The sequence below is a fragment of the Sorex araneus genome, chromosome 4, assembly GCF_027595985.1.
Source record: "Sorex araneus isolate mSorAra2 chromosome 4, mSorAra2.pri, whole genome shotgun sequence".
Classification (NCBI taxonomy): domain Eukaryota; kingdom Metazoa; phylum Chordata; class Mammalia; order Eulipotyphla; family Soricidae; genus Sorex; species Sorex araneus.
The window spans coordinates 63,429,616-63,452,403 of record NC_073305.1 but is presented as its reverse complement, the minus strand read 5'-3'; the positions used below and the strand labels follow the sequence as shown (position 1 = coordinate 63,452,403).

Sequence of the window (22,788 nt, the reverse complement as noted above, 5' to 3'; positions counted from 1 at the left end):
TTCCCCCTGCTCATAGTAACCATAATTCAGTATAATACTAGGAAGTTGCATTGGATTATTTTAATCTGCATTTTTTTGCATGGTGAGGCTGAAGATCTTTGCTATGCTACTCATCAGACATACCCTTTAAAATTTCTTCTTCATCTTTTGATGCTCAGTTAGCCAAATAAATTATCTCAGCATCCTTGATTCTGAACTTGCACATAATCAAGACTTGAGCACAAATGCATGTCCTTATAAATACTAGAATGATGTGTTTGAGAGAACATGAGAAGCTTATTTTTCCTTCAGGTATAATTGCATAAAAGACCATATTCTCCATGGGTGTGGCACACATTTTTGTGTTCTTAAACTGAGGTTATTTATGGGATATGGTGGGGAGGGGACTTGGGAGTGGGAAGATGGTCTAGTGGCTTTGCAGATCACCAGAAGAGCCCCTCAGAGCAGCCTGCCTGTGCCCTGCTGGCCTGCCTGTGTCCGACGTGCCCAGTTCCTACAGCTGGTTGGAATCAGAGCAGATTAGCGTGGCGGAGAACCCTTCAGGAACAGCTTCCAGCAAATGGAAATTATTTTAGAACAAATTGATGTGGTTTTTCTGTCAAACCTACTTGGAGCATAAACAAGGTTGGACTGTAGGCTGCTTCTCCTCTACAAATGAGCCCATGTTTAGAATGTGGCTTTCAGCAAAGTAAACATGGTCTCAAAAGTGAGTTGTCATTGTGTGTGTGAGTCTGATTTGAAAAGTAAAAGTAGTGCGCCACCAACATTCTCAGACAGCCCTGATACCGCCAGAGATAGCCTTGCTTCACCTGTCTTCTCTCCACGAAGACCCTGAGAAGGATCTCCAGGTAAGCGGGTCCTTTGGCCTTGAAAAAGACTAAAGGGAAAGAGCCAGGCCAGTCAGTCTCAGTGGCGAGATAAATACTTGATTCTTCCCCCTTTGCAGAGCAGGAATATCAAAACCATCTTGTGTAAAACTTCTCTCTGTGCATGTGTGAAAGCGTGGGAGCGGACATGCCCCCCATCTGGGCATCTTTGAATCCTTTGCCTGTTGCAAGGTAACTTCCTCCACCCTAGAGACAATGTTAACTTTATGAAGTGGGCCAAAGACGCCCTGGAAGGCGAAACAATGCATTTAATGTTCTGATTATGTATTAATGAACAGCCAGGCCAAGGGGCACTTGCCAGAAAGCCTACAAAGTGAGAAAGCCACCAATATCAGTGAACTTTGCACTCAGCAAGTGTGAATGATGTTGGGTGAAAGAAGTTTATTGCACAACGGGAGCAACTGGAATCTCTTTGATGTTGGTTAGCGTCCTGGTCGCCTTAGATTTTCAGCCTTCACAGTTAACTAGATCTTTTCTGGTGTGGGCAGTGTGGTCGAATGGTACTTGAGGTCTGTAGGGCTACGTTCTCGTTCACGAAGGACCAGCACACCTGTGGGACTGGAGGAGGGGATGGGGAGAGACACTGGCCGTTTATAGCTGTTTTTAATCAGCTTCCACAAAGTTTAATCTAAAATGGAGATGTAGGGTGTAACCCTCTCCGTCCCAGCTTTTCCCTCTCAAGGGGCTTTTCCAGAAATAGCATACCATTCTAAACTCTGCCTGGCCCAACCACAGAAAGGGGCTAGAGCTGACTCTTTAGATTTTAATCTAATTAATTTTTTCCCCTTTGTGGTGACATTTCCTCCTGCCTCTGGTTTGTTGTTAAAACTTTAGAAGGGCTGGCCATTGGGAACTTTGCTTTCCACAGCCTTTATTAAATAGTTACTCGAAAGAAGGAAAACATTTCTCCTTCTGAAATCCCAACTAGTTAGTTGTTTTCTGCAGGGGAATAAATGCTAATCGAGGTTTTCCACTTCTTCGCCCTGCTCTGGTAGTGGTAGGGAGCCTAGTAAGGGAGGCAGAGGGAAACACTGATTGGGCGGGAGGGCATTTTGAAGGCGGTGCTTTGGCTTTTCCATTCAGAATGGGGCCGGTTTGCCTTCTCTCTGCTCTGTTTATCTACTAGCACTTAGAGGAAAAAGTTATTTCTGCATTTTTGTGGTACAGAAGTAGCCCAGCAGCATTTTCAGCCTGGAATTTTGAGAGCTTGCTACAGAAGCATTTTTTTAAACAATAGTGTTATTGACATATCATTGAAATACCAGGGCAGTCATCCTTTTCAAGACATGACTCAGCATTTTTAGTTCCTTCACAAAGTTGAAGGATCACTGCTGATTCCAGAACATTTTCATCACATCCAAATAAAATCCCTACCTGGTGGCAGCCCTTCCATACGTTCCTTTCCTCCCAGCTCCTGGAAACACCTACTTCTATCTATGGATTTGCCTACTTGAATATTTCTTACGAGTCATGCTTAGCACTGTTGTAAACACCACACTGCATAAATTACAATAAAATTTAAATAAGTGAAATCATACAGTATGTGATCTCTCTGGTTTCACTTGGAGTGATTTTTTTTTTTCCTTTTTGGATCACACAGCGATGCTGAGGGGTTATTCCTCGCTCTGCACTCAGGAATTACTCCTGGTGGTGCTCGGGAGACCATATGGGATGCTGGGAATAGAATCCAGGTTGGCTGCGTACAGGGCAAATGCCCTACCCCCTGTGCTATTGCTCCAGACCTGGAGTGATTTTCTTTTCACGGTTCTTCTGTGTTGTAGCGTGTATCAGTAATGATTTTCTTTTTTCTTTTTGGTTGCTGAATAATACTCCACTCTGGATAGATCACTTTAATTTTATTTTAATGATCAATCTATTCATCAATCAGTGAGGTTTGGGTTGTTCCCACTTTGACAGATATCAGTAATGCTAGGTCCAGGAGATAGCTCAAAGAACTAGATTATTTGCTTGACATGAGGCCTAGCAGCACATAATTCCCTAAGCACCAAGTTAGGCCCCCAAACAAAAATTAGACTAATACTACAAGCATTTGCATATGCATTTTTGTGCAAATGTATGTTTTATACATACAAGTGCAATTGCTGGCTCATGGCGAATCTGTGTTGAATTCTTTGAGGGTCTGCCAGACTATCTTCGAGAGTGGTGCATGAACTGTTTCCACTCTGCTTGCAGCCTAGGAAAAGTTTCATCTCTTCACAGGCTCATAAACACTTGTTATTATCTCTTAGTCTTCATGGGGCTGAAGTGATAGGTAACTTGTGCTTTTGATTTTCTGTTACCTATGGTTGGTGCTGGGCTGGAGCACAGCAGTAGGGCATTTGCCTTGCACGCAGCTGACCCAGGTTCGATTCCTCCCCTCCCGGAGAGCCCGGCAAGCTACCGATAATATCTTGCCCGCACGGCAGAGCCTGGCAAGCTACCTGTGGTGTATTCGATATGCCAAAAACAGTAACAAGTCTCACAATGGAGATGTTACTGGTGCCTGCTCGAGCGAATCGATGAGCAATGGGATGACAGTGACAGTGACAGATGGTTGGTGCTGATGACCGTCTTTTCCTGTGCTTACTGGTCACTCATATCTTTAGACAAATGTCTCTTCAGACCATCTTAATGCTGTACAGGGACCATATGGTGCCTGGGGATCAGATGTAACTCCTGTCCTTTTTTCCCAGCCTCAAAACCGAGAAATAGCTTATACAGGTTTCAGAGGTTTGTGTTATTCCTTGGAAAGGGACTCGGGTTTATGTCTTGTCTTCTTTAGATGAGGAAAAAAATACTTTCTTTTTAAAAGATGTTTAGGACTTTCAAGGTCTTCAGGTAGATACACAGTGAACAATACTTGCCTGCCTTACTTTCCTCTTTGTAATCCCAGATGAGGGAGGAGTCATGCAGAATAGAACTACACTTTTGTTGGGTGGCTGGATGGTGTTGGTGGGGAAGGGAGTGGTGATGGGGGTTTGCAGGACGAAGCTCATCACCACAGTGTTAGCTACTACAAGAATGGGAGAATTTGCCCTGTAACCCCTGAGGAAATTTACTGTGTGCTGCAGCTATTGCCAGGTCTGAGCATTTTCTCCACATTTCCTCTGCCCCAGGGCAAGCCTGCCTTTGTGGGACAGAGCTTTGCAGCTATAAATTAGAAGTGCAGTGCGGAGGCTGTCCAAATGCAGGCAGGGTAATTGCTTTGGACAGGTTTACTATAGGAAGGTGTGAAGTGCTTGGTGGAGACTGGAAGCTGGTGGGAGGGAAGACACATTGAACTTGGGCAGCTCTGGGGTGGTGGGCCGGTGGGCCGACACAGCTAATTGAAAACTGTGGCCCTGGTGGCCTTTCATGGGCAAGGAAGCAGGAAGCCTGAGGGAGAGTGGCTTGTTGCATTACTGGGGCTGGGGATTTTGGTGGGGGGTGGGGGGCGAGGGGAGAGTGCTGTGTCTCTGAAAACATTTAGAGCCTTGAACCGGGGTGCAGAGAACCAGTGCTTCTGGTTTTCATTTTAGGTTTCCTGCTGGTTAGTGTGCTTCTAGATGGGCAGAGTGGGGTGCAGCGGGACCTTGGAAGGAGGCACACCTCTCGGGGTTCAACTGTGGCAGGCATTGGCAGCCTCATCTTGCTGGTCAGTCTTTTAAATAGATCGGCCAGTGAGCTGATGTCTGCAAACAAGTGAGGCTTTCTGGTGGCCCCGCATCCAGTTTTGCTTTCTGTGGTTTCAGTTATCTGTGGTCAAGTGCATTTGGAAAGATGAGCCCCAGGATACTTGGACCTCCTCTGCACTCCATATCACTCCCCTCTCCACATGGTGTTTTAAAAGAAATACTTTTTTACATTGTCGTGTTCCTCCTCTCCCACTGTGCGTAGTTTATCCATTTATCGTAGGTTTCTGTGATAGATGTAGGGTAGAGTTCAGCAGTGGCCAGTCTCAGGCAGCCAGGTCACCAGTAGGTATTTTCTGAGTCCTTCATTGTTGGCCTTGGAGTTTGAGTTTATGGTGCCATGGGCCGGGAACCTGCATTTCTGTCAGCTCTGGGGCATGTTGCTTTCGAGTCTCTGGGGTGAGACCTGCCACCCTGTGGGCTCCTGTGACCTCAGCTGCGAGTCCTGGTTTCTGAGCCCCGGTGCCCTGCCTCCTTCCCTCCTCAGCATTCACCAGATCCTCACTCTTTCTGGACTTGGTAGTGCTGCTGCCTGCCTGCTACTTAGGTAGTGCTGCTGCCTGCTGAGACTTTGCCTCTGTCCGCCTGTCCCTCCAGAGTGATTTGTCATCCTCTGCTCTCGGTTAAACATTTCCTCAGAGGGCTTTCCCGGGACAGCCCGCGAGGTGGCTGCGGTCTTGTTCCACGGTAGCGCTGAAGCACGTCTCCGGGTGCTGGCTCAGTGTGTGTCTTTGCTCATCGCTTGGACACCCCCCCAGGGTAGAGACAACCTGATTGCTGTGTGGCGCTGTAGCCCACCATGGCTGGCTTGCTGCAGGTGCACAGTGAGCATCTTTGTGTTCCTCCATTTTCACAGCGAATACGAGTGACCAAAGGCTGGGTCTTCTGCTGTGCTATGTTCTCCCAGACACTGTCCCCAAGTCCCTTAGGTATTGGCCTCTGGTGTCTCCTGTCCCTATGGAAACGACCTCAGTTTGATCTTCCTACAAGCTTGTACTTCAGGGTTTGTTGTTATTTCCTGCCTTTCTGGGTTTAACTAGATGCCTTTGAAGGACCAGCTACACCCAGTGAAACCAATTGATGGAACAAAAACTGTCAATAATGGACTTTTGTCCATTTATTTCAAACTCCCTATTATCATTGTCCAGAAAACGCTTTCAGAGGCAGATGTAAAAGGTGTCAAGACAGTGGGTGTGGCAGGTAGGCTCTTCCTTGAAATGTGTGGTGGTTAATGTGTAACCTCTTTTAACAAGACATTTGTTTGACCTTGCTGCTGTTGTGTGTTGATAAGCCCAGGCTGTGGATCAGGTTTGTTAAAGCTTCCCGGCTTAGTAGACACCTCATTCCCTTGAGGTTTAATCTCATTTGGATGGAAGAACACCACCAGCCACCAACCGGGTCCTGATGTCCTGCAGGCTGGTGGAGACACTCAAATAGTGGCCGTAGATGACATAATTCGATTCCTTCCCCTTTTCCCCCACTCCCAGCACCGACACTCAGGATTTTGAAGTTCTGGCTCAGTTGTAATTTCTCCTGAAAACATGAGGCCGAGATGCCTTCGCAGGGAATAAAAAGAGAGAAAGAAGGGGGGCTGGAGCGATAGCACAGCGGGTAGGGCGTTTGCCTTGCACTCGGCCAACCCGGGTTCTAATCCCGGCATCCCTATGGTCCCCTGAGCACCGCCAGGGGTAATTCCTGAGTGAAGAGCCAGGAGTAACCCCTGTGCATCGCCGGGTGTGACCCAAAAACCAAAAAAAAAAAAAAAAAAAGAGAGAGAAAGAAGGAAAGAGGGAGAGCAAGCCAACACGTATGGAGTTAAGCTCAGTAACGAGTGGCAGAGTGTACGGCTCAGGGGGTGAGGAAGTGGGCCTTCCTTTGGCGGGAGTGACGAGGGTTTGCCCCAGTGTCTTGGCCAGAGGGGCGTGAGTCAGGTCTGGGTGCTTGCCCCCGGCTGGGCTCTTCCGGATGCCCTACGGCTCCTTCACAGGGATTGTCCATTGGAGGGCCCCCTGAGCATCGGGAGACTGACTGGATTCTATTTCCCCCTGCTAGAGTGACCTCAGTGTTTCCCATGAAGAGGCTGGCCAGGGTTGGATGCTGCGAGGTGCGAGGCCCCTCCCCGGGCAGAGGTGTGTCCCAGGCCACAGGGAGTGTTTGGAAGGGCCCCGAGTGGCACCAAAGCCATCAGTTAAATAAACCAGCTGTTAAGTAAGAGCAGGAACAGGAGTGTTTGCACAATCCACATTGAAATTCTCTGATCCTTGATGAGTGTCCGTTGCTCTGTGAATTATTAACTTCAGTGTGTGTGAGGAAATACTGGCTGCATTAAGTGTCGCGTATATTTTTATGTAAGGAAAAAAAAGGACCACACCCTCAGTTGCTGCGATTTTGGGCTCAGGGCTTTCTTGCTTTCATCCAGGTGGGACTGTTGCCCCCCCCCCCCCAGGCCAGTCATGGTTGATTGGTCAGAGCTTGTCACTTGGTCAAGAAGGAGCTGAAGTGGTATGCAGCCTGATGCGCCCTACTGTGCGGCCTTACAGAGTATCCAGTGCTTGTGAGGCTCAGCAGGCCTGCCCAGGACTCTGTGCAGGGGACACAGAGAAGGACGTTGGGGCATAAGAAACCGATGGAAGCATTTATTGAGACTGATACCTCTGATGTCTCCAGAAAGCAGACACTGCAGACAAATGGCTCTGTGTTCGAGGGTCTGTCTGTCTGTCTGTCTGTCAGAGTTGAGGCCGGGAGTTCCATTGGAGTATGTGGACCCCTTCTGCCCTGGGATTCCCAGCAGCATGAAAACATCACCCCCAGCCCTCCACAGCTGAGTGTGGGACTCACTGTGCACACCACAACCAAGTGTGCGGCTGCCAGATGTTGCTGCAAAGAAAAGGAAAAAAAATCAAAGTACTGTTTGATGTCACTTTCAACAACCTTGAGAGAGAGAGAGAGAGAGAGAGAGAGAGAGAGAGAGAGACTGTGCCTTGAAAAGCTGAAATCAGCTTCTCTCACCCCACACAGCCGCTGAGGTTTGGCATTCATGGCCGAAAGATTTGTGGGCTCTGAGGGATGGAGAGTAGCCATTTGTGAATCTGCTCCCACAAAGCCCAGCTATTTTCAGAGACCACAGGACCTATGAAAGTTGATGTTAATGTTAATGGAATTATTATTATTATTATTATTATTATTATTATTATTATTTTGGTTCAGGAGTCGATCCAGAGGTGCTCTGGGTCATGTGTGGGAGACCATGTGGAGATGGAATCTGGGCCTTCTGCACATGAAGCTGAAGCTATCTGCCCCCTCTAAAGTCACAGTTAACCCTTTACCTGGAAGGGGGATTAAGTCTACACATTTATTGGGGGACAGGGGAGTAGGAGGGAGTTTGGAGAACTGGAGTTGACCGAATAGGGTTACTGAATAGCACATGTGTTCCTGCTTCACATACCTTTGGGTATTGGCTGCTGGACTAATCTTGCAGTGTGAGTAAGTCACACTTGGAAATGTCTGGGTGTGGTTCTCGGGTTCAGTTACTTTCCCGCAGTGTCTCACTTTGCTCACTTCCAGTGCAAAAGCACGCATGCCGCAGGACGGGAGAGAGCAGTGCTTTGTTTCCCTTCCCTGTTTCTTTATTGTTCTCTGATGCGAGGCCATTTGATATTGGCAGTTCTGAAGCACATTGAGTGCTTTATTCTCAAACTGCTGGGATTATTGCTGCTGCAGCCCATAGGCCCTGCAGCCGGCCTCCTATATGGAGATGGAAGAAAAGAAATTCAAGCTGTAAATGAATCTCTGTTTTGGGGCTTTGCAGTGGCAAACGATGTGAATGGGTGAATTGAAAAACAACAACAAAAAAGTACCTGGTTTATACCATCGTGAATACCTAGGCCTTGGATAAATATTGACACCAGCGGTGTGACAGGCCTACCACTTGTCTCATACCCCTAGGAATAAAAGATCTTTTCTGAGGTTTTGGTGACCTTATAAACCACCCTGACGAGTTTGTGCAGGTGCTTTCTGCAGCGGTTCTCCGGGTTTGAGAGTGGGTGGTTTTCTCTTTGTGTGTGTGCAAGCTTAAACCTAACTGAATCCAAACCTGCTTTGGCTTATTGATCACGGTTGAGTCTTGCAGCAGACTTTTGCAGAGTCATGCTGGGGTGGCCATACAGACTTGGGAGTGGAGCCCCGTTTAGTTGCTTCGACAGTGTTTCAGAACCAGAGTGCGGGGAGTGTGGAGGAAGAAAAGGCAGCAAGTCTGAACACTGGAATCTCACAGGCAAGGCTTTGTCACATGAACACATCCAACTCTGCTTCGTTTGATTTTCTGTATCCTGCTACATGGAACCGAATCAATCTCTAACTGCTGAGGGCTTGTGATGCCGGTTTTGTCTGTGTTTGCAATGCATGAACAAGTCGGTTCCAGGTGCTTTCAAGTTGTGGTGTCTGCCAGGGGGCTGCACCCTTTTGTGGTGCTGCTGCATGTCACTTGTGCTGAGGACCCTGGAGAGCAGAGTTGCCAGGGTTGCACTGTGTGCCTGTGGCCGTCTTGGGGGTCTGAACTTGTGGCCGTATGCTTGGCAAGATAGGCATTCAAAATGCAGAGCAATGCCTCCAGGTACCCCAACGCCTTGAAAAAGAAAGGCTAGGGCTCAGCGTAGTGCTCCAGTGGGTAGGGCGGGTTGTGGCGCTTGCATGCAGGCATCCCATAGGGCCCCGCAGCACTGCCCACACCAGCTTATGTGTTGAGTGTCATCCCAGTGGCACTGCTGTGTGTGGCCCCTTGGCTCTACCACTAAACTGTGACTCCAGGCAAGTACTACAAATAAAATGTTTTCAAGGGCTGCAGCCACTGTAGGCCAGCCCTGGTCACTGCGCTGGGAGGGGAAGTGTGGGAAAGGGATGCTGGTGAAAGCTGGTGGGGTGTGTGTTCTTTCAGTGTTTGGCAAAGAGCTCCTTGTGCTGCCTCTGTGTAGCCGATCTCCTTCAGGGCTTGGAGTAGCTAAGCCCTTTGGTTTCCTGCTGGGACGGCAGCTGAGTGTCTCTGTGTCTTTCTAGCGCACAGGGGAACCTGGCGCACCTAGAAGGAAATAGGGTGTTGCCTTGGTTTCTCCATCTTGTGAGAATCCCAAGGGAGACGCCGGTGATTGACGTTAGGTATGATTTTAGATGACCTTTGTGGGTGATTGACTTTAAGTACAGGCTCACGCCTCATGGGTGTTTTCTGTGTTCCTTACTAGGCTCAGAAGACAGCTCTCTGAACCGGAAACCTCTCTAGGAGCAGGAGGGAGGGGAAGGACCCATAGGCGGGAATCCAAAAGGTTCTGGGCTTGACGTAGGTGGACCATGTGGAAGAGACAAAGTCTTATTTTCAAGAGACCTTGGTGATTTTTTTTTTTTGGGGGGGTTGTTGTTTGTTTTTTAGAAAAGTAAAAACAAAAGTATCTGTGGCTCAGCATTTTCACAGTCAGTTTTCCATTTGACCCAGTAAAGTTTTAATTTGTTGAAGGATGGAGGTGGGGGGCTTTGTCTCATTCTTTGTGTTTTGCTGCTGTGATGAGTAGTCCCCCGTTTCACTAGCAGAAGCGAGTCAGTGTAAGCTGTGTGCTGAAGCACTGTGTGGTGACCCTTTCAGCAACCAGAACCAGAGCAGTTATCCCGCCTGGGCACCGACAGTACAGACAGGTGTCAAGTCACGGTGTTTCATGATAACAGGGTATTGTGGAAACAACAGCTTGCCTTTTGGCTTCATCTAGGCCCTTCATAGCATAATAAACTTTAAAAAGCCCAATGGAAAAAAAATTGATAGAACAAGATCCCAAGCCGATAAGCTCGGTAATAAAGTTAGTGACTTAACTTTTTGCCAGGAGGTTGAACTTTTAAAACTGTTTCCTCAAAGTGCTTTGGCTGAGACTCACGTGCCTCCATTGTAGTAAGGCAGACATCATCAGGAAACATTGTGGGAAAATTCACTTTTTGATTTCACACCACAAAGCTGTGTTTCTTCACTGTACTTGAGCAGTCTTCTTATTAGAGCCTTGAGCTTGCTGGGAAAGGAAGAGAGGATCAACCTAGTAGATGCGTTTTGAATATTTCAAACCTGGAAGAGAACTTAACATTGAGAATGTTTGATACTATTTTAAAATCTTTGCACTTAGTCCACAATGAAACATTGTGACAAATGCAAGTAACTTGGAGTTTTCTATCGGCTTTCTCACTTGGGGATGCGTGGACTGCCCGGGCATGGAGAGATGGCAGAGACATTAGTGAATAGCGGATGTGATTTTAGTAGGAAAAATAGGAGATCCCCGTGAATTCTAGTAGAAGCTGACACGGGGACTCCAGAGAACGCCTGAGGAACGCCTGGCTCCTCAGAAAGGCTACTGCTCTTTGTCCCTTAGTGTGTGGTTGTGTTAGTGTGGACAAGGAAAGAGATGCTAATACAGTAAGCAATATGCTAATACAGTAACAAACAGTGCAAGCTGTTGTTTGTTCAGATGTATTTGCTTTTAAGAAAAGTTCCACCCCCCCCCCAAAACAGCTCTTTCATTTCCCTTACCATCCTCTTTTTTTTGGGGGGAGAGGGGCAAGTAGGTAATTTGTCATATATTGCCCTTGTGAAACCCAGAGGGATATTTGCTCCCCATTTTCCTTTCCAGTAATTCTAAGAAAAATAGACCGTGTTCATTATATGCCCAGAGGTGAGTGATCATAGCGTCTTTTAAGAATATATCTTTTTGTACATTTCTGTGAACTTGAAGTTTTTGTACTTGTATTTTTGCTGACTGCTTATGTGAGAGTGAACTGTCAGAAATGAGTGTTTAAAAGATTGGAAAATGCCATGATCCTTTCCGAGTCCAAGGAAATTTGTAGACAGGGATGTACAGAAGCGTGTATAATGATTCTGATGGAGGGAAGGGGTTTTGGTTTATTCCTAATGTTTTTTTTTTGTTTGTTTGTTTTTGGGTCACACCGGGCGATGCACAGGGGTTACTCCTGGCTCTTCACTCAGGAACTACCCCTGGCGGTGCTCAGGGGACCATATGGGATGTTGGGATTAGAACCCAGGTCGGCTGCATGCAAGGCAAACGCCCTACCTGCTGTGCTATCTCTCCAGCCCTATTCCTAATGTTTTAATGTGTGTCTGTTGTAGTCAGGGGAAGCAGTCTGATTTGGAGGTCTAATTTCTCCAGAATCAAGAATCACCGGCACAGAATTTGCTCATCTCTATCCCATGAGAGCCTCACCTGCTCCTGCCAGGAAGAACAGGGGTGGAGTGTGGCCAGTGTGTTCTTATGACCAGGAGCATTTTTTTATGGGGTCGTGTTAGGAGAGTCACTTTCCTCCTGGTGGCGGCCCTTCCTCAGGGCCCTTAGGTATGGGCATGGGGCATATGAAACGATTTTCACTGGAAGTCGAAAATAATTTCTGTGTGTTGGACAAGGAAATTGATCACTGTGCCACTAACTGTTGGTACTTGGCTAAAGTGGGCACAGATTCTGGTGCCTGGCACAGTCAAAGAAGTATTCACAAGATGCTGCCAGTAGGCATCTTCACGTGTAACCGTAGAGTAATTTTAAAGCCTTTAATAAGCATAGTCTCTTGCGGGTTTCCCAAGAAGCAAATCTGAAAATGGGCATTTGTAGGAGTTGAGGGGTGAAAAGTGGAGGTGCAGGAAAGGAAAATGCTGATCTGACCCCAGGGTCACTGGTAGACCTTTACAAAGCTCTGGGCAAACTGGGGATTCCAAATTTATCCACCAGATTAATGTGTCCCTTGCTTACAGAACTTTTGCCCGACTTTTTATAAATACTACAGAAGCGAATGTCTGTTTCCTGCCTCCATCGAGCATGCCTTTCACTGAGAAGATTGCTCCCATGTTTTCATGTCACCAGCCTTGGACATCCGTTCCCTGAACTTCTTTCTTATCCCCTATGCATGTTGAAGGATGAGACCTCTGCTCTGTGGGGGTCCCTTGCGCCTGGGGACATGAGGGGAGCAGGTTGGGGAGGGCTAGAGAGTGGCTCCGAGACACTAACACCTCTCTTCTCTGAAGAGCCGCTTCAGGAGGTCGGGTGTAAGATGTGTTCCATCTTTCAAAACAGAAAGGGTGGACGGGGCTTCCTGTGAAGCTGTAGGTTTAGCAAGTGCAAAAAACTGTCAGGACGCTTCAAAAGGATGAGTTTGGGAGGCCTTTTTTTTTTTTCTTTTTTTCTCTAGGAGTTAAAAAGTGAGACTAGGTGATCAGAACTCCTGGTCCCACTTCTGTCTGCCTGTGCCCAAGGCTCAGCAAAGGCACATTTCTAATAGCAAAGCCAGAAGTGGCTGTAGCATCTCTGCTCTGCTGGGGTGGACCCCTTTATGCCAGGTTTGTGGGAGGCCCAGCTGTGGCAGGTGCTGTGTCCTGCTCACATTCCCTTTGTCAGTCCCACGACTGTAGAACTGGTGCCACTGCAGTGCTGCTTGCTGCTCAGGGCTAAGTTTGTCTTTCGGGTTGATGATGCATACCCCGTTTTTAGGGGGGAGACCATTACGAGAAAGTTGTAGGCTTCCTCCCAGAACACTGCCCCCGCCCCCCACCATGCTTTGAGACTGCGTAAATAAAACTGTCACATCACACCCAAATAGTTGTCTCCTTTCAGCCACACTAAAATTTTGGTAGGAAAAAAAAATTCTGAAGTTTCCTCCTTTAAGGGATGTTGGTGCTACAGAAAACAAATCTTGGTAGCTTTCAGTGCTGGTGGGCCTTTTGATTATTCGCGCACAACTTCAGGTAAATGAACAGGGAGATACCTGTTGATAGATAGTCCACAGCTAGTTCTGTTTCTATACCAGTCAGCCCTGCAGACACCCCCCCCCCCCAATTAATGTTCTTGAGGGTTTTGGCTCTGGGACTTGTTAGAACCTTTGGGCAAGGGATGGGGCTCAGTCACAATCCCAAGCTACGTGTGGTTGAGACCTGGGTTAGATCCCCGGCCTGGAGGGTGGGGAAGATTTATATAACCCTTGACTTTACTGCCTGGTAAGTTGTGAATCAGATAGCACGGGGCTTTTTGGCTCTCAAAGTGCCATGTCTTACACCTTTGCTTTCTGAAAATGGTTTTGACTTCTTGTAGGTGGTATTCTCTCTCTCCTCCCTCCCTCCGTCCCTCTCTCACTCTCTCCCTCCCTCATAAACCATGCTCTTCTATTCCTCTAGGTTTGGTTAGGGCCTGCATTTTCTGATGCACTATTCTTGCTCCACCTGATTGGCTCAGCTCACCACTGGCTCTGGATGGCATCCACACTGGAGGTGACAGATGTTTCTCAGGCAGATTCTGCACATGAGGAAGAGGGCTTTGATTAGCCAGCAGGTGTGCGGGTCTGTGGTCTGTGGCCCATTAGTGCCCTTGCTAAATAAGTGCAGCTGATTGTTACTCTCAGGAATGCTGGTCCAAGGCTTGTTTTCCAGAGAAATGAATACTTTTTTTTTTTGATGCAAACATTAAGTTTCTCTAAAACTATTTTGTCAGAAGCAAATTTCCTTACACCTCATTGTTTGTCTGAGAGCCTACAGTTTGCCTCTCCTGGTCTGCCATTCACAAAATACTTGCTTTCCATAGAGCCTTTGGCTCTAATTATTATTTGGGCTGAAGTCTTATCTGACTGGTAGGTTGTAAACTCTTTACGGTCACTGATGAGATCTTATCGCAGTTCATACTGACATTTATCATAGCACAATATTTCTTGTAGACACTCAATAAAAATTTGTTGAATTTGATATCTGCAGGGGCTAAAGGGTACACCTAGACTTGCGTTCAGATTCACCACAGGTGGAGGTGAGAGGGGAAGCACCGGTCACGGCGGTGGGCTTGTGGTGGCAGGACCAGTGATTTCTCCAGATGCTATCTCGGGCATTAGAGTTGTGAGGGCCACACTGATTACTGGGGCTTACAAGAGAGAAAAGCAAGGCCGTGGCCCAAGGGCCTTTAGTTGGCTAGAATATATTCTCTCTGAGTTGTCTATAGACCTTATTGGCATGGAGAATTATCTATATAACATTTAAAATAATTGATAGAACTGTGACTCATCACTGACTTGCTTGGCTCTGTAAAGTGACCCATAGCTTACAAGGTGAGCTCTTAAGTACAGAATTGGTATCTGAGTGATGTTTGCATTGGATTGTTTGTTAGCTGTGTTTCTTCTCTCTAAGCCCTTCTTCAGGGGAGGGGGACTATTTGGCTCTTTGGGTTACTGAAGAAAGATACCAACAAGCACAGCATCTTTCCCTAAGTGGGGGTCCTTGGGTGAGGATGCCTGGGGAATGATTCCGGTTTAAGATGGAGATGTATTATTATTTATTTTTGCTGTAACCCTTCAAGTATTTTCAGTTGTACTTTTTTGGTTAATGAAAAGGATATATTGCAGTAGACAAGAAGAGTTGATAGTCTCGATTAAAAATAAAACTCTCTTTTCTGGGGGGTGGGGAGCACACTCGACTGCGCTTAGGGCTTACTCCTGACTGCACTCAGGGATCACTCCTGGCAAGTTTTAGGGGCCTGTGTGGTGCCAGGATTGAACCCAGGTCAGCTGCAGTCAAGGCAAGTGCCTTACCTGCTATACTATTGCCCTGGTCCCCCAAAGAGATTTCTTGTTCTCATAGACTCTTATAATATGAGTCTATCACTATCACTGTCATCCTGTTGATTGTCGATTTGCTCGAGTGGTCTCAGTAACGTCTCCATTCGTCCTAGCCCTGAGATTTTAGCAGCCTCTCTTTACTCGTCTTTCCCAACGGGACTACATTAGCGGCCCTTTCAGGGTCAGGAGAATGAGACCCATCATTATTAACTCTATTTGGCATATGAATATGCCATGGGGAGCTTGCCAGGCTCTCCCGTGCAGGCAGGAGTCTAGGAAACATAATGTGGTGATTTCATTGGAAATCAATGTGTACTGCATGTAATTCCTCAAAAGGTAAAACTGCAGCAGAAACAGCCTTAAAAGCTTAAGGGATTAAATAATTTTTAGCAAGTTGCATGTTCTTCCTCACTGACACCCTGGAGATCTAAAAGGACCAGCTCCTTTCCCCCAGTTAGCCCCCAAGCAGGTGACTCTTTGTTTTAGATAGGCAGAAAAGAGCAGTTTCTGGGGTTCAGAGGCAGTCAGCTGGTTCCTACGTCTTCTGGTTAATAAGAGGTTCCAGGCTAGTCCCGAGCTCCCCTCTGGTCACAGTAAGTAGTTGGATCATTGGATTGCTTCATTCTTTAAAAAAAATTTAAAATTTTATTTTATAACTGTACAGTTGAGTTTCAGACATACAGTGTTCCAGCACCAATCCCACCACCAGTTTTGCTTCATCCTTTTCCGATAGAGTATTCAGTTTAGCAAACATCTCAAAGCTTAAAATATGCAGCCCTCTGTGATGGTCCAGAGCCCAGGGCTGAGGGACAGGGCGGAGGAGTGGGAAATAGGCCGGCCTGGAAAACAAGCTCAACATGAAAACCTCCTTCCCCGGGGAGCGCTTGTCACAGATTTAGGGCCCGTTCCTTGACTTTGAATAATTCCTCTTCTATTGAAAAATACAAACTGCCTTGTGCCTCTCTTCCCAGTGGAGGCTTTACCAGTGCGATCAGTGGTCTCTGAGTGATGCCTTTTTGGTGGGGATGAAGTGCTAATTGTGCTGGCTAATGCTGCCGGATTTATTTTCTCATCACAGCTACTCAAAAGTACATGGAACTTTTTATTCCTCAACTTCCCAGGAGCCAATGAATTACTGTTTGCCAGCTTTAAATAGCATTTGCCAACTTTATAATGTTAAGTTCTGGTTGTAATCCAGGAAGGTGCTGGTTGGATTATATACGTATATGGATAATACCTATAGAATTACACTCAGGGAAGTGTCTGATTAAGAACATCTTCCTAGTTAATTGAATTTTCAAAGCCCTTTCCTCTGTGGGGCATGGTTAAGGTTTTGTGTGCTTAAAGGACAGGGGTTAATACCAGTTTTCAATCTGTACCACATTAAAAAAAAATTGGGCCACACGTGGCAGTGTTTTGCGGCCCCCCTGGGGTCTGTGCTAGGGGGACCAGGTAGTGATTCAAGGCCTTTCTCCTGCAAAGCATGCATTCAGTCCTTTGAAGCTGTCTTTGCAGCCCCCATACCACATATAAACATCTTATATTTTGTTTCGTTTTAGGGTTTCACCCACCAGTGCCAGGGGCTACTCCTGGCTCAGTGATCAGGCCTTACTCCCAGTCCTGCTCTCTGCTTATCATGTGGTGCCAGAGATAAAATTCAGAGCTACCACGTGGAGTACATGAGTGCTAGCCCTTTGAGCCTCTCCCCAACCTTCCTGCACCACCCCTCTCCCCACCAGCACATTTTTAACAAAGATCTTGAATTATTGGTAACCTCAAATTTATTTTTAAATCAGTTTCTTCTGTAGGTATTTTTTCACTTTAAATATTTATAATTCCATGGTTTAGGTACAGTGCCACTGAATAGAAATTCCATTCCACTTAGTAGAAATGAGCTCTTATTGGCACGTGCAGTATGATAGCTGACTAGCTGTACATGGCTGTTGAAGTCTTAGAATATGGCTGAGGAACGGAATTCTCACTTTTGTGCAGTCTTAATTGTCTAGGTTTAAATATAAAGGGCAGTGGCCACTTGGCAGGTGGCTACCAGATTGGGCAGGTATAGAGAATGGTTGATGCTTGTTAGCTATTTAAAAGACTAATTCTGTGGGATTGGGCCAGGGGACCTTGTCAGGAAAAATTATCTGCAAGCCTACTGTTGTGCACTGCTGAACAGCTTGCTTTTCACACAGATCAAACTTGAATAAAACTTGAGCTGTTCTTTGCAGAGGTGCCTCTTGTGTGTTCTGCAGACGGTGGGCTGGACGGTCATCTTTCAGCAGATTAGTTAAAAGAATATCTATGGCTCGGCTCAATTGTTCGAAGATCTGCACACCCTTTGTCCAAGAACAGGGAAAATTTGTGTTATGACAATAGCTGACAAAATGTTTAACGAAAGCTGCAATTGGCAGTAACTAAATTCCCTGAGGTTTCTTTCCTCTCTCTTTGCTACTGAAAGGTGCAGAAATGCTTTTGACAGCATCTGTCCTGCTGACAGATGAATTGTTTTGACAGGAGAATCTGAAACCTTCAACTGAAGAGACATTCAGATGTTGGGCCTGGTAAGGGGTGATCGTGTTTGTAGAAATAAGTGAGATGCTTTAGATTTGTATGTGGTGTCAGCTGCCACCTGAAAGAAAGGCTTTACTACAGGGTTTTCTCTGATTAACCCTTGAATGTTCTTGGGATCTGAGAATAAAATTTACCCTCCTGGATTGAGTAAATGCTGTTTCTGTAATTGCTGAGAAGTGAGTGTTGTCAGTAAGCATAGCAGCCAAAACATTTAAAAAAAAAAGATTTAGAAATTATGCTGGATAAGCTACCCGTGGTGTATTCGAAAGCTGCACCACATGGCATATTCGATAAGCCAAAAACAGTAACAAGTCTCACAATGGAGGCGTTACTGGTGCCCGCTTGAGCAGATCAAATCGATGAACAACGGACTACAGTGCTACAGTGCTGGAAAAGAAATATATAAGTATTATTCACAGTAGCCCAAAGAACAGTCCTGAAGAAGAAAATAAGCATGTGATCCTCAGTGGAATATTATTCAGCCTTAAAAAGGAGATTCTGACTTGTGCTGTAAATGGATGATCCTTGAGGGTATTATGCCAAATGAAATAAGCAGACCAATTCTGTAAGGCTCCACTCCTGGGAAGGCTCTGAGAGTAACTAACTTCATGAACAGAATAATAGAATGGAGGTTGTCAGCCCCGAGGGCCTGGGCAGGGTAGGAGTGGATGGGGAGTTGATGTTTACAGGGTACAGAAGCTAGTTGCGAAGATTCTAAGATGAATGCTGACGATGGGGGCACAGCAGTGTGAAGACACTTGGTGTCGATGCCCTGTCAGTTTGGAACCAGTTAGGTCTGTACATTTTGCGAGGAATTGTCTTCCTGAAGTGAGCAGTCAAGAAACTTTACTTACGATTACATTTGCTAGGGAGAGAACTAGGACTGTAACTGAGTGGTTAGTACTTGCCTTCCAAATGTGAGGCCCAGAGTCTGATCCCCCAGCACCCCCCCAATATAATAAAATAAAAAAAGAATGTCAGGAAGAGCAAAGTAAATGCTTTTCCCGTTTCCTGATGGAGCAGTTGATGATTAGCGGTATCTTGCTCCAGGTTTCAGAACCTCCACGTTTAGATGTAAGGCAGCGTCTTGTCCATAGCAGAGCTGTGTCCATGACAGGAGCCCTGAGCTTGGTGGCCTGTTCCTGTCTCTGTTCTGCCAGCAGGCCAAGAGCTGAATTCCCAGCTAGTCTCTGGGTACTGGTTTGCCGATACAGGGCTCTTCTGGTTCATTGAAGGGAGAGAGGTCACTCTATCCAGGCTGACCCAGTGGAAGCCTGAATCTCTACTTAGGAGTATCTTTCTCTGTATTGATACTTGCTGGAATCTCCGTACCTAGTCCTGACACTACTTAAATTCTTGATACTATATTTGCTTTTTTAAATGAAAAAGCCAATTTTTTTTTTTACAGGCTAGAGGCAGGATACCAGGGCCACGCTTGGAGGCAGTGGTAGTGGCAGGGGAGAGGGACCTGTGGTGCTTTATCATTTGATCTATGTCTCCAGCTCCTATTTTTATTTCTGGGGGGGGGGGCACTGGAGCCACACCTGGCCATGCTCAAGGCTTGTTCCTGGCTCTGCATTCAGGGATCACTCCTGGTAGTCTCAGGGCACTAAATGGGGATCAGTCAGTCGCAGCTCAGCCATGTGCAAGACAAATGCCCTCCCCGCTGTCTCTGGCCCCTAGTTAGTCTTGTCTGCTTTTAAAGGGGATATGGACCAAGAGGCACTGAGATCGAAAAGCATTTTTCTAATACCTAGCTGTCAAAAAATATCGACAGATACTGGGTGCAAAATAAGGGAAATGATTTTCTTCCAGACTGTTCAGAGTGGGGCTTCCAGTTATTTAAAACTAGGATCCTGTGAGTCCCGCCCCCCCTTCCCCAATGTGTGAACCAGAAACCAGACTTTCACTTTGAACCTCCTGAGAGTCTGAAAAACCGGTGGTCTTAGGTGGCCTGCAGAGGTTTTTTTTTTTCCAAATGAAAAAATGTCATGAAGAATTGCGTTTGAACTCTGAGCACTTTGAGAAAGCCAGTCTGCACCATTCTGGTTTGTGGCAGGACTGACGGGCTTCCTGTGTCAGCCTCATAACATACCTGGTGGGTGATGCTTGCTTGCTCCATTGCTGCCTGGACTCTCGTCTGGGTGGTTTCTGGGACTGCCTCTGATGTCGCCTCCGCTCCAGTTCCACAGCTCCTGTTGCCAGTGTCCTCAGGGCCATGTACATCTCACCATAGAAGAAAATGTCCTTCCCTCCACACTTTTTTTTTTATGTGAAGGGTTTTTTCCTATCTGTGGATTTTCATGTCCTAGTCTAACCTGTTGACTTCAATGTAAGCAATCAGAGACACCCCCCCCCCCCGCACCAGTAAGTTAACACTTGACTTCAGTATCTGGTTTTTAAAAAATTACCACTTTCAATTTTTATGGTAATATAATCTCTAGACAAATTGCTTTTAATTCAGTCTATGCCCCGAACACAGATGTGTCATTAATTTTAAGTGCAGCCTGACTTTTATTTAGATGAATGTCTTGAGTTGACAGAAAGATGGCTATCAGTTCTGGGTTAGTATTGATTAGACCATCTCTGGAGGAAGTTTCAAAGATAGTTGCCACTTACGTGTCATTGTTCTTCTTAAGAGATAGACTTGAAACTCAGGATTCATGGTCCTGTTAATTGGCACTAATGTGGGTGAAATGAATAGCTGGGATGGCAGATGTTAGCGTCTTGAGAGTCTACGTGCCGCTGGGTATGTCTTGGTAGCAGAAAGTCAGGCACAGTGAACCATGAGAGATCAGGGCCCGTGGCAGCATATCTGTGGGTTATGTTCCTGAAAATTGAAGCTGGTTTGGGTTGAGGGTATAATCCGAGAAGCTCATCTGACTAAATACCGCCCACCTGACTGCCTTGGAGAGTAAAACGTGGGGGAAAGAAGGGGAGAGATGTTCTGAGAAATTGGGACAGATGCTGTTGAAAAAGGCTGTTCTTTCACAGCCTTTCCACTCACAGCAACATGGAATTCCTGTGACCTTGGTTCCACTCTCCTGTGATTATCATTGCCATCATTTGTCCTTTGATCCTTGGTGTTAGGGATGCCATGTTCATTCATGGCCCTGCGATTAGGGTCTCTCAGTGTTCTCTTTCTGAACAGTTCCTTCAACCTTGACTCCACGTCTGAGCAGCTTTTAGTGTTAAACTTTTGTTCAGACCAGGGTTCTCAGTTTCTGAGTCTATCTCTTGATGCTTAGGACTGGGTAAGAGTTTGTTGTTAAGAGATGGCCCCTGGGTGGTTAAATGAAGTGCATGCTGCATCCTTGGCCACCACCCACAGTATCCAATAGAACCCCACCCTTTCCCCTGCTGTGTGACATCCATTGCCAGATATCTCTGGTTGAGAAGCACTGGTTTCGAGAAGTTGAAGAGTTTCCTATTCTTCTCCATGTTCTTTTCCCCCCTACTTCTCTGTGTTGTTCGTGTTTTAGTAAAAAATGTGAATTGTGAAAATTGGTGTTAACAATGGTCTTGGACTGATGTGGTGCAAAGCTTTGCCTCAGTCCACTGTGTAGAGGCAGAGGGCTGGCTCACTTAGCAGTTTTCTGGAAGGTGCTAGGGGGAGAAATGCCATTGCTGAAATCCACTTGGGTTTAGCTCCTTACAGATGACTGGGGATATTTATAGCAACAGTGATGTATGGACGTAGCTACAAAGGTGTTACATTGCTGAACTTTTCAATATTAACATGATAGGTTAAAGAATGCATAAGATGGGGCAAATATGAGGGAGAGGTGGGTTTTTTGGTTTGCTACTATAATAATAATAGCTATTATTATTATTATTGTTATTATTTTGTATGGGAAGAGTAGAAGATTCCTGAATTTTGTATCCTGAATTTTGTTTCAGTATCCTTCTGAACATTGACTCAATTATTTTTTCTTTCTTTTATCAGAAACCTGAGCTACAACAAACTGTCTGAGATTGACCCTGCTGGTTTTGAGGACTTGCCGGATCTCCAAGAAGTGTGAGTACTTTCCCCAAACCTTTGGCGGCGGTGGGGATTGGGATCTCTCTGACGCTACAGCATCACTCATTGCCCTGATGAGCAATCGAAACTTGTTGGAAGGAACACCTGTTTTCTTATAGTTGGTGTTGTGTTACTTACTCTGCACCCATTGTTGCAGCCCTCTCTCAGGCAGTCAGGGTTGAATGTGAGACGGTGCAGTAGGGACAGAGGTATGGAAATCACAGTACATGAGGGGGGAGGGAAGTGGCTTAGTGCTAAAACACTTGCTTTGTACATATGAGGACTAGCTTTGACTCCCGGACTTACAGTAAAACTAAACACAAGAAAACCACAGTACACAGAGGATGTCTTGGAGAAGCTGTGCAGACCATTTGGGGTGAGACACGTGACTGGTCTTTACCCCCCGGTTCCTGGCTCAGTGGGCATGTGGGCGGGTAGCAGGGGCAGAGCTTAGCTTTCCCCTTCAGCCTCCAGTCAGAACTGGACCTTGCTGCCTGTGGAATTCCACACTTGCTCATTCTTGTAGTTTCCTTTAAATCAGGCTTTGTATCTTCTTTAAATACAGTGAATTGTGCTTTGGAGTCTTAGCTGCATAGGGGTTTTACAGAAACGTCTATAAATCGTACGTATCCTCTGCAGAAAATTTGGAAACTAGAAATATACAAAGACTAATTGGAGTTTCTAGGATTATACCCATGTATGACTACTGTGAAAACACTTTGTGAAAAATATGTACCTGGACACACATGATTTCAGGATCAGTATAGTATGTTCTACTTATCTTTATATTCTGAATAGTTTATAATCTGTCCTACTTATGTTTATATTTCTGAATACTTTATCATATGAATTAAAGTGTCTTGATGATACCATTTTAGTTTTATATAAAACTGCTGGACATGTATATTTCATTAATGTTTACCCAAGTGCTGCAATTATTAGATTTTTTTTTTTAAGACACTAGAAGGGAAGTTCTTTACACATTTTTGGCTTATTATACAAAACTGATCAACATCCTTGTTTT

At 46.0% G+C, this 22,788-nt stretch overlaps 1 protein-coding gene across 2 annotated transcripts in view; it reads left to right on the top strand.

The window, feature by feature from the left end:
* The window catches only part of LRIG1 (leucine rich repeats and immunoglobulin like domains 1), a 107,992-nt gene that overhangs the window by 18,194 nt on the left and 67,010 nt on the right, over positions 1 to 22,788 (top strand). For both annotated transcript variants that reach the window (XM_055134215.1, XM_055134214.1), the window contains exon 2: positions 21,690 to 21,761. In XM_055134215.1, coding sequence (XP_054990190.1) covers positions 21,690 to 21,761 — 72 coding nt within the window. The remainder of the gene's footprint in view (positions 1 to 21,689; positions 21,762 to 22,788) is intronic.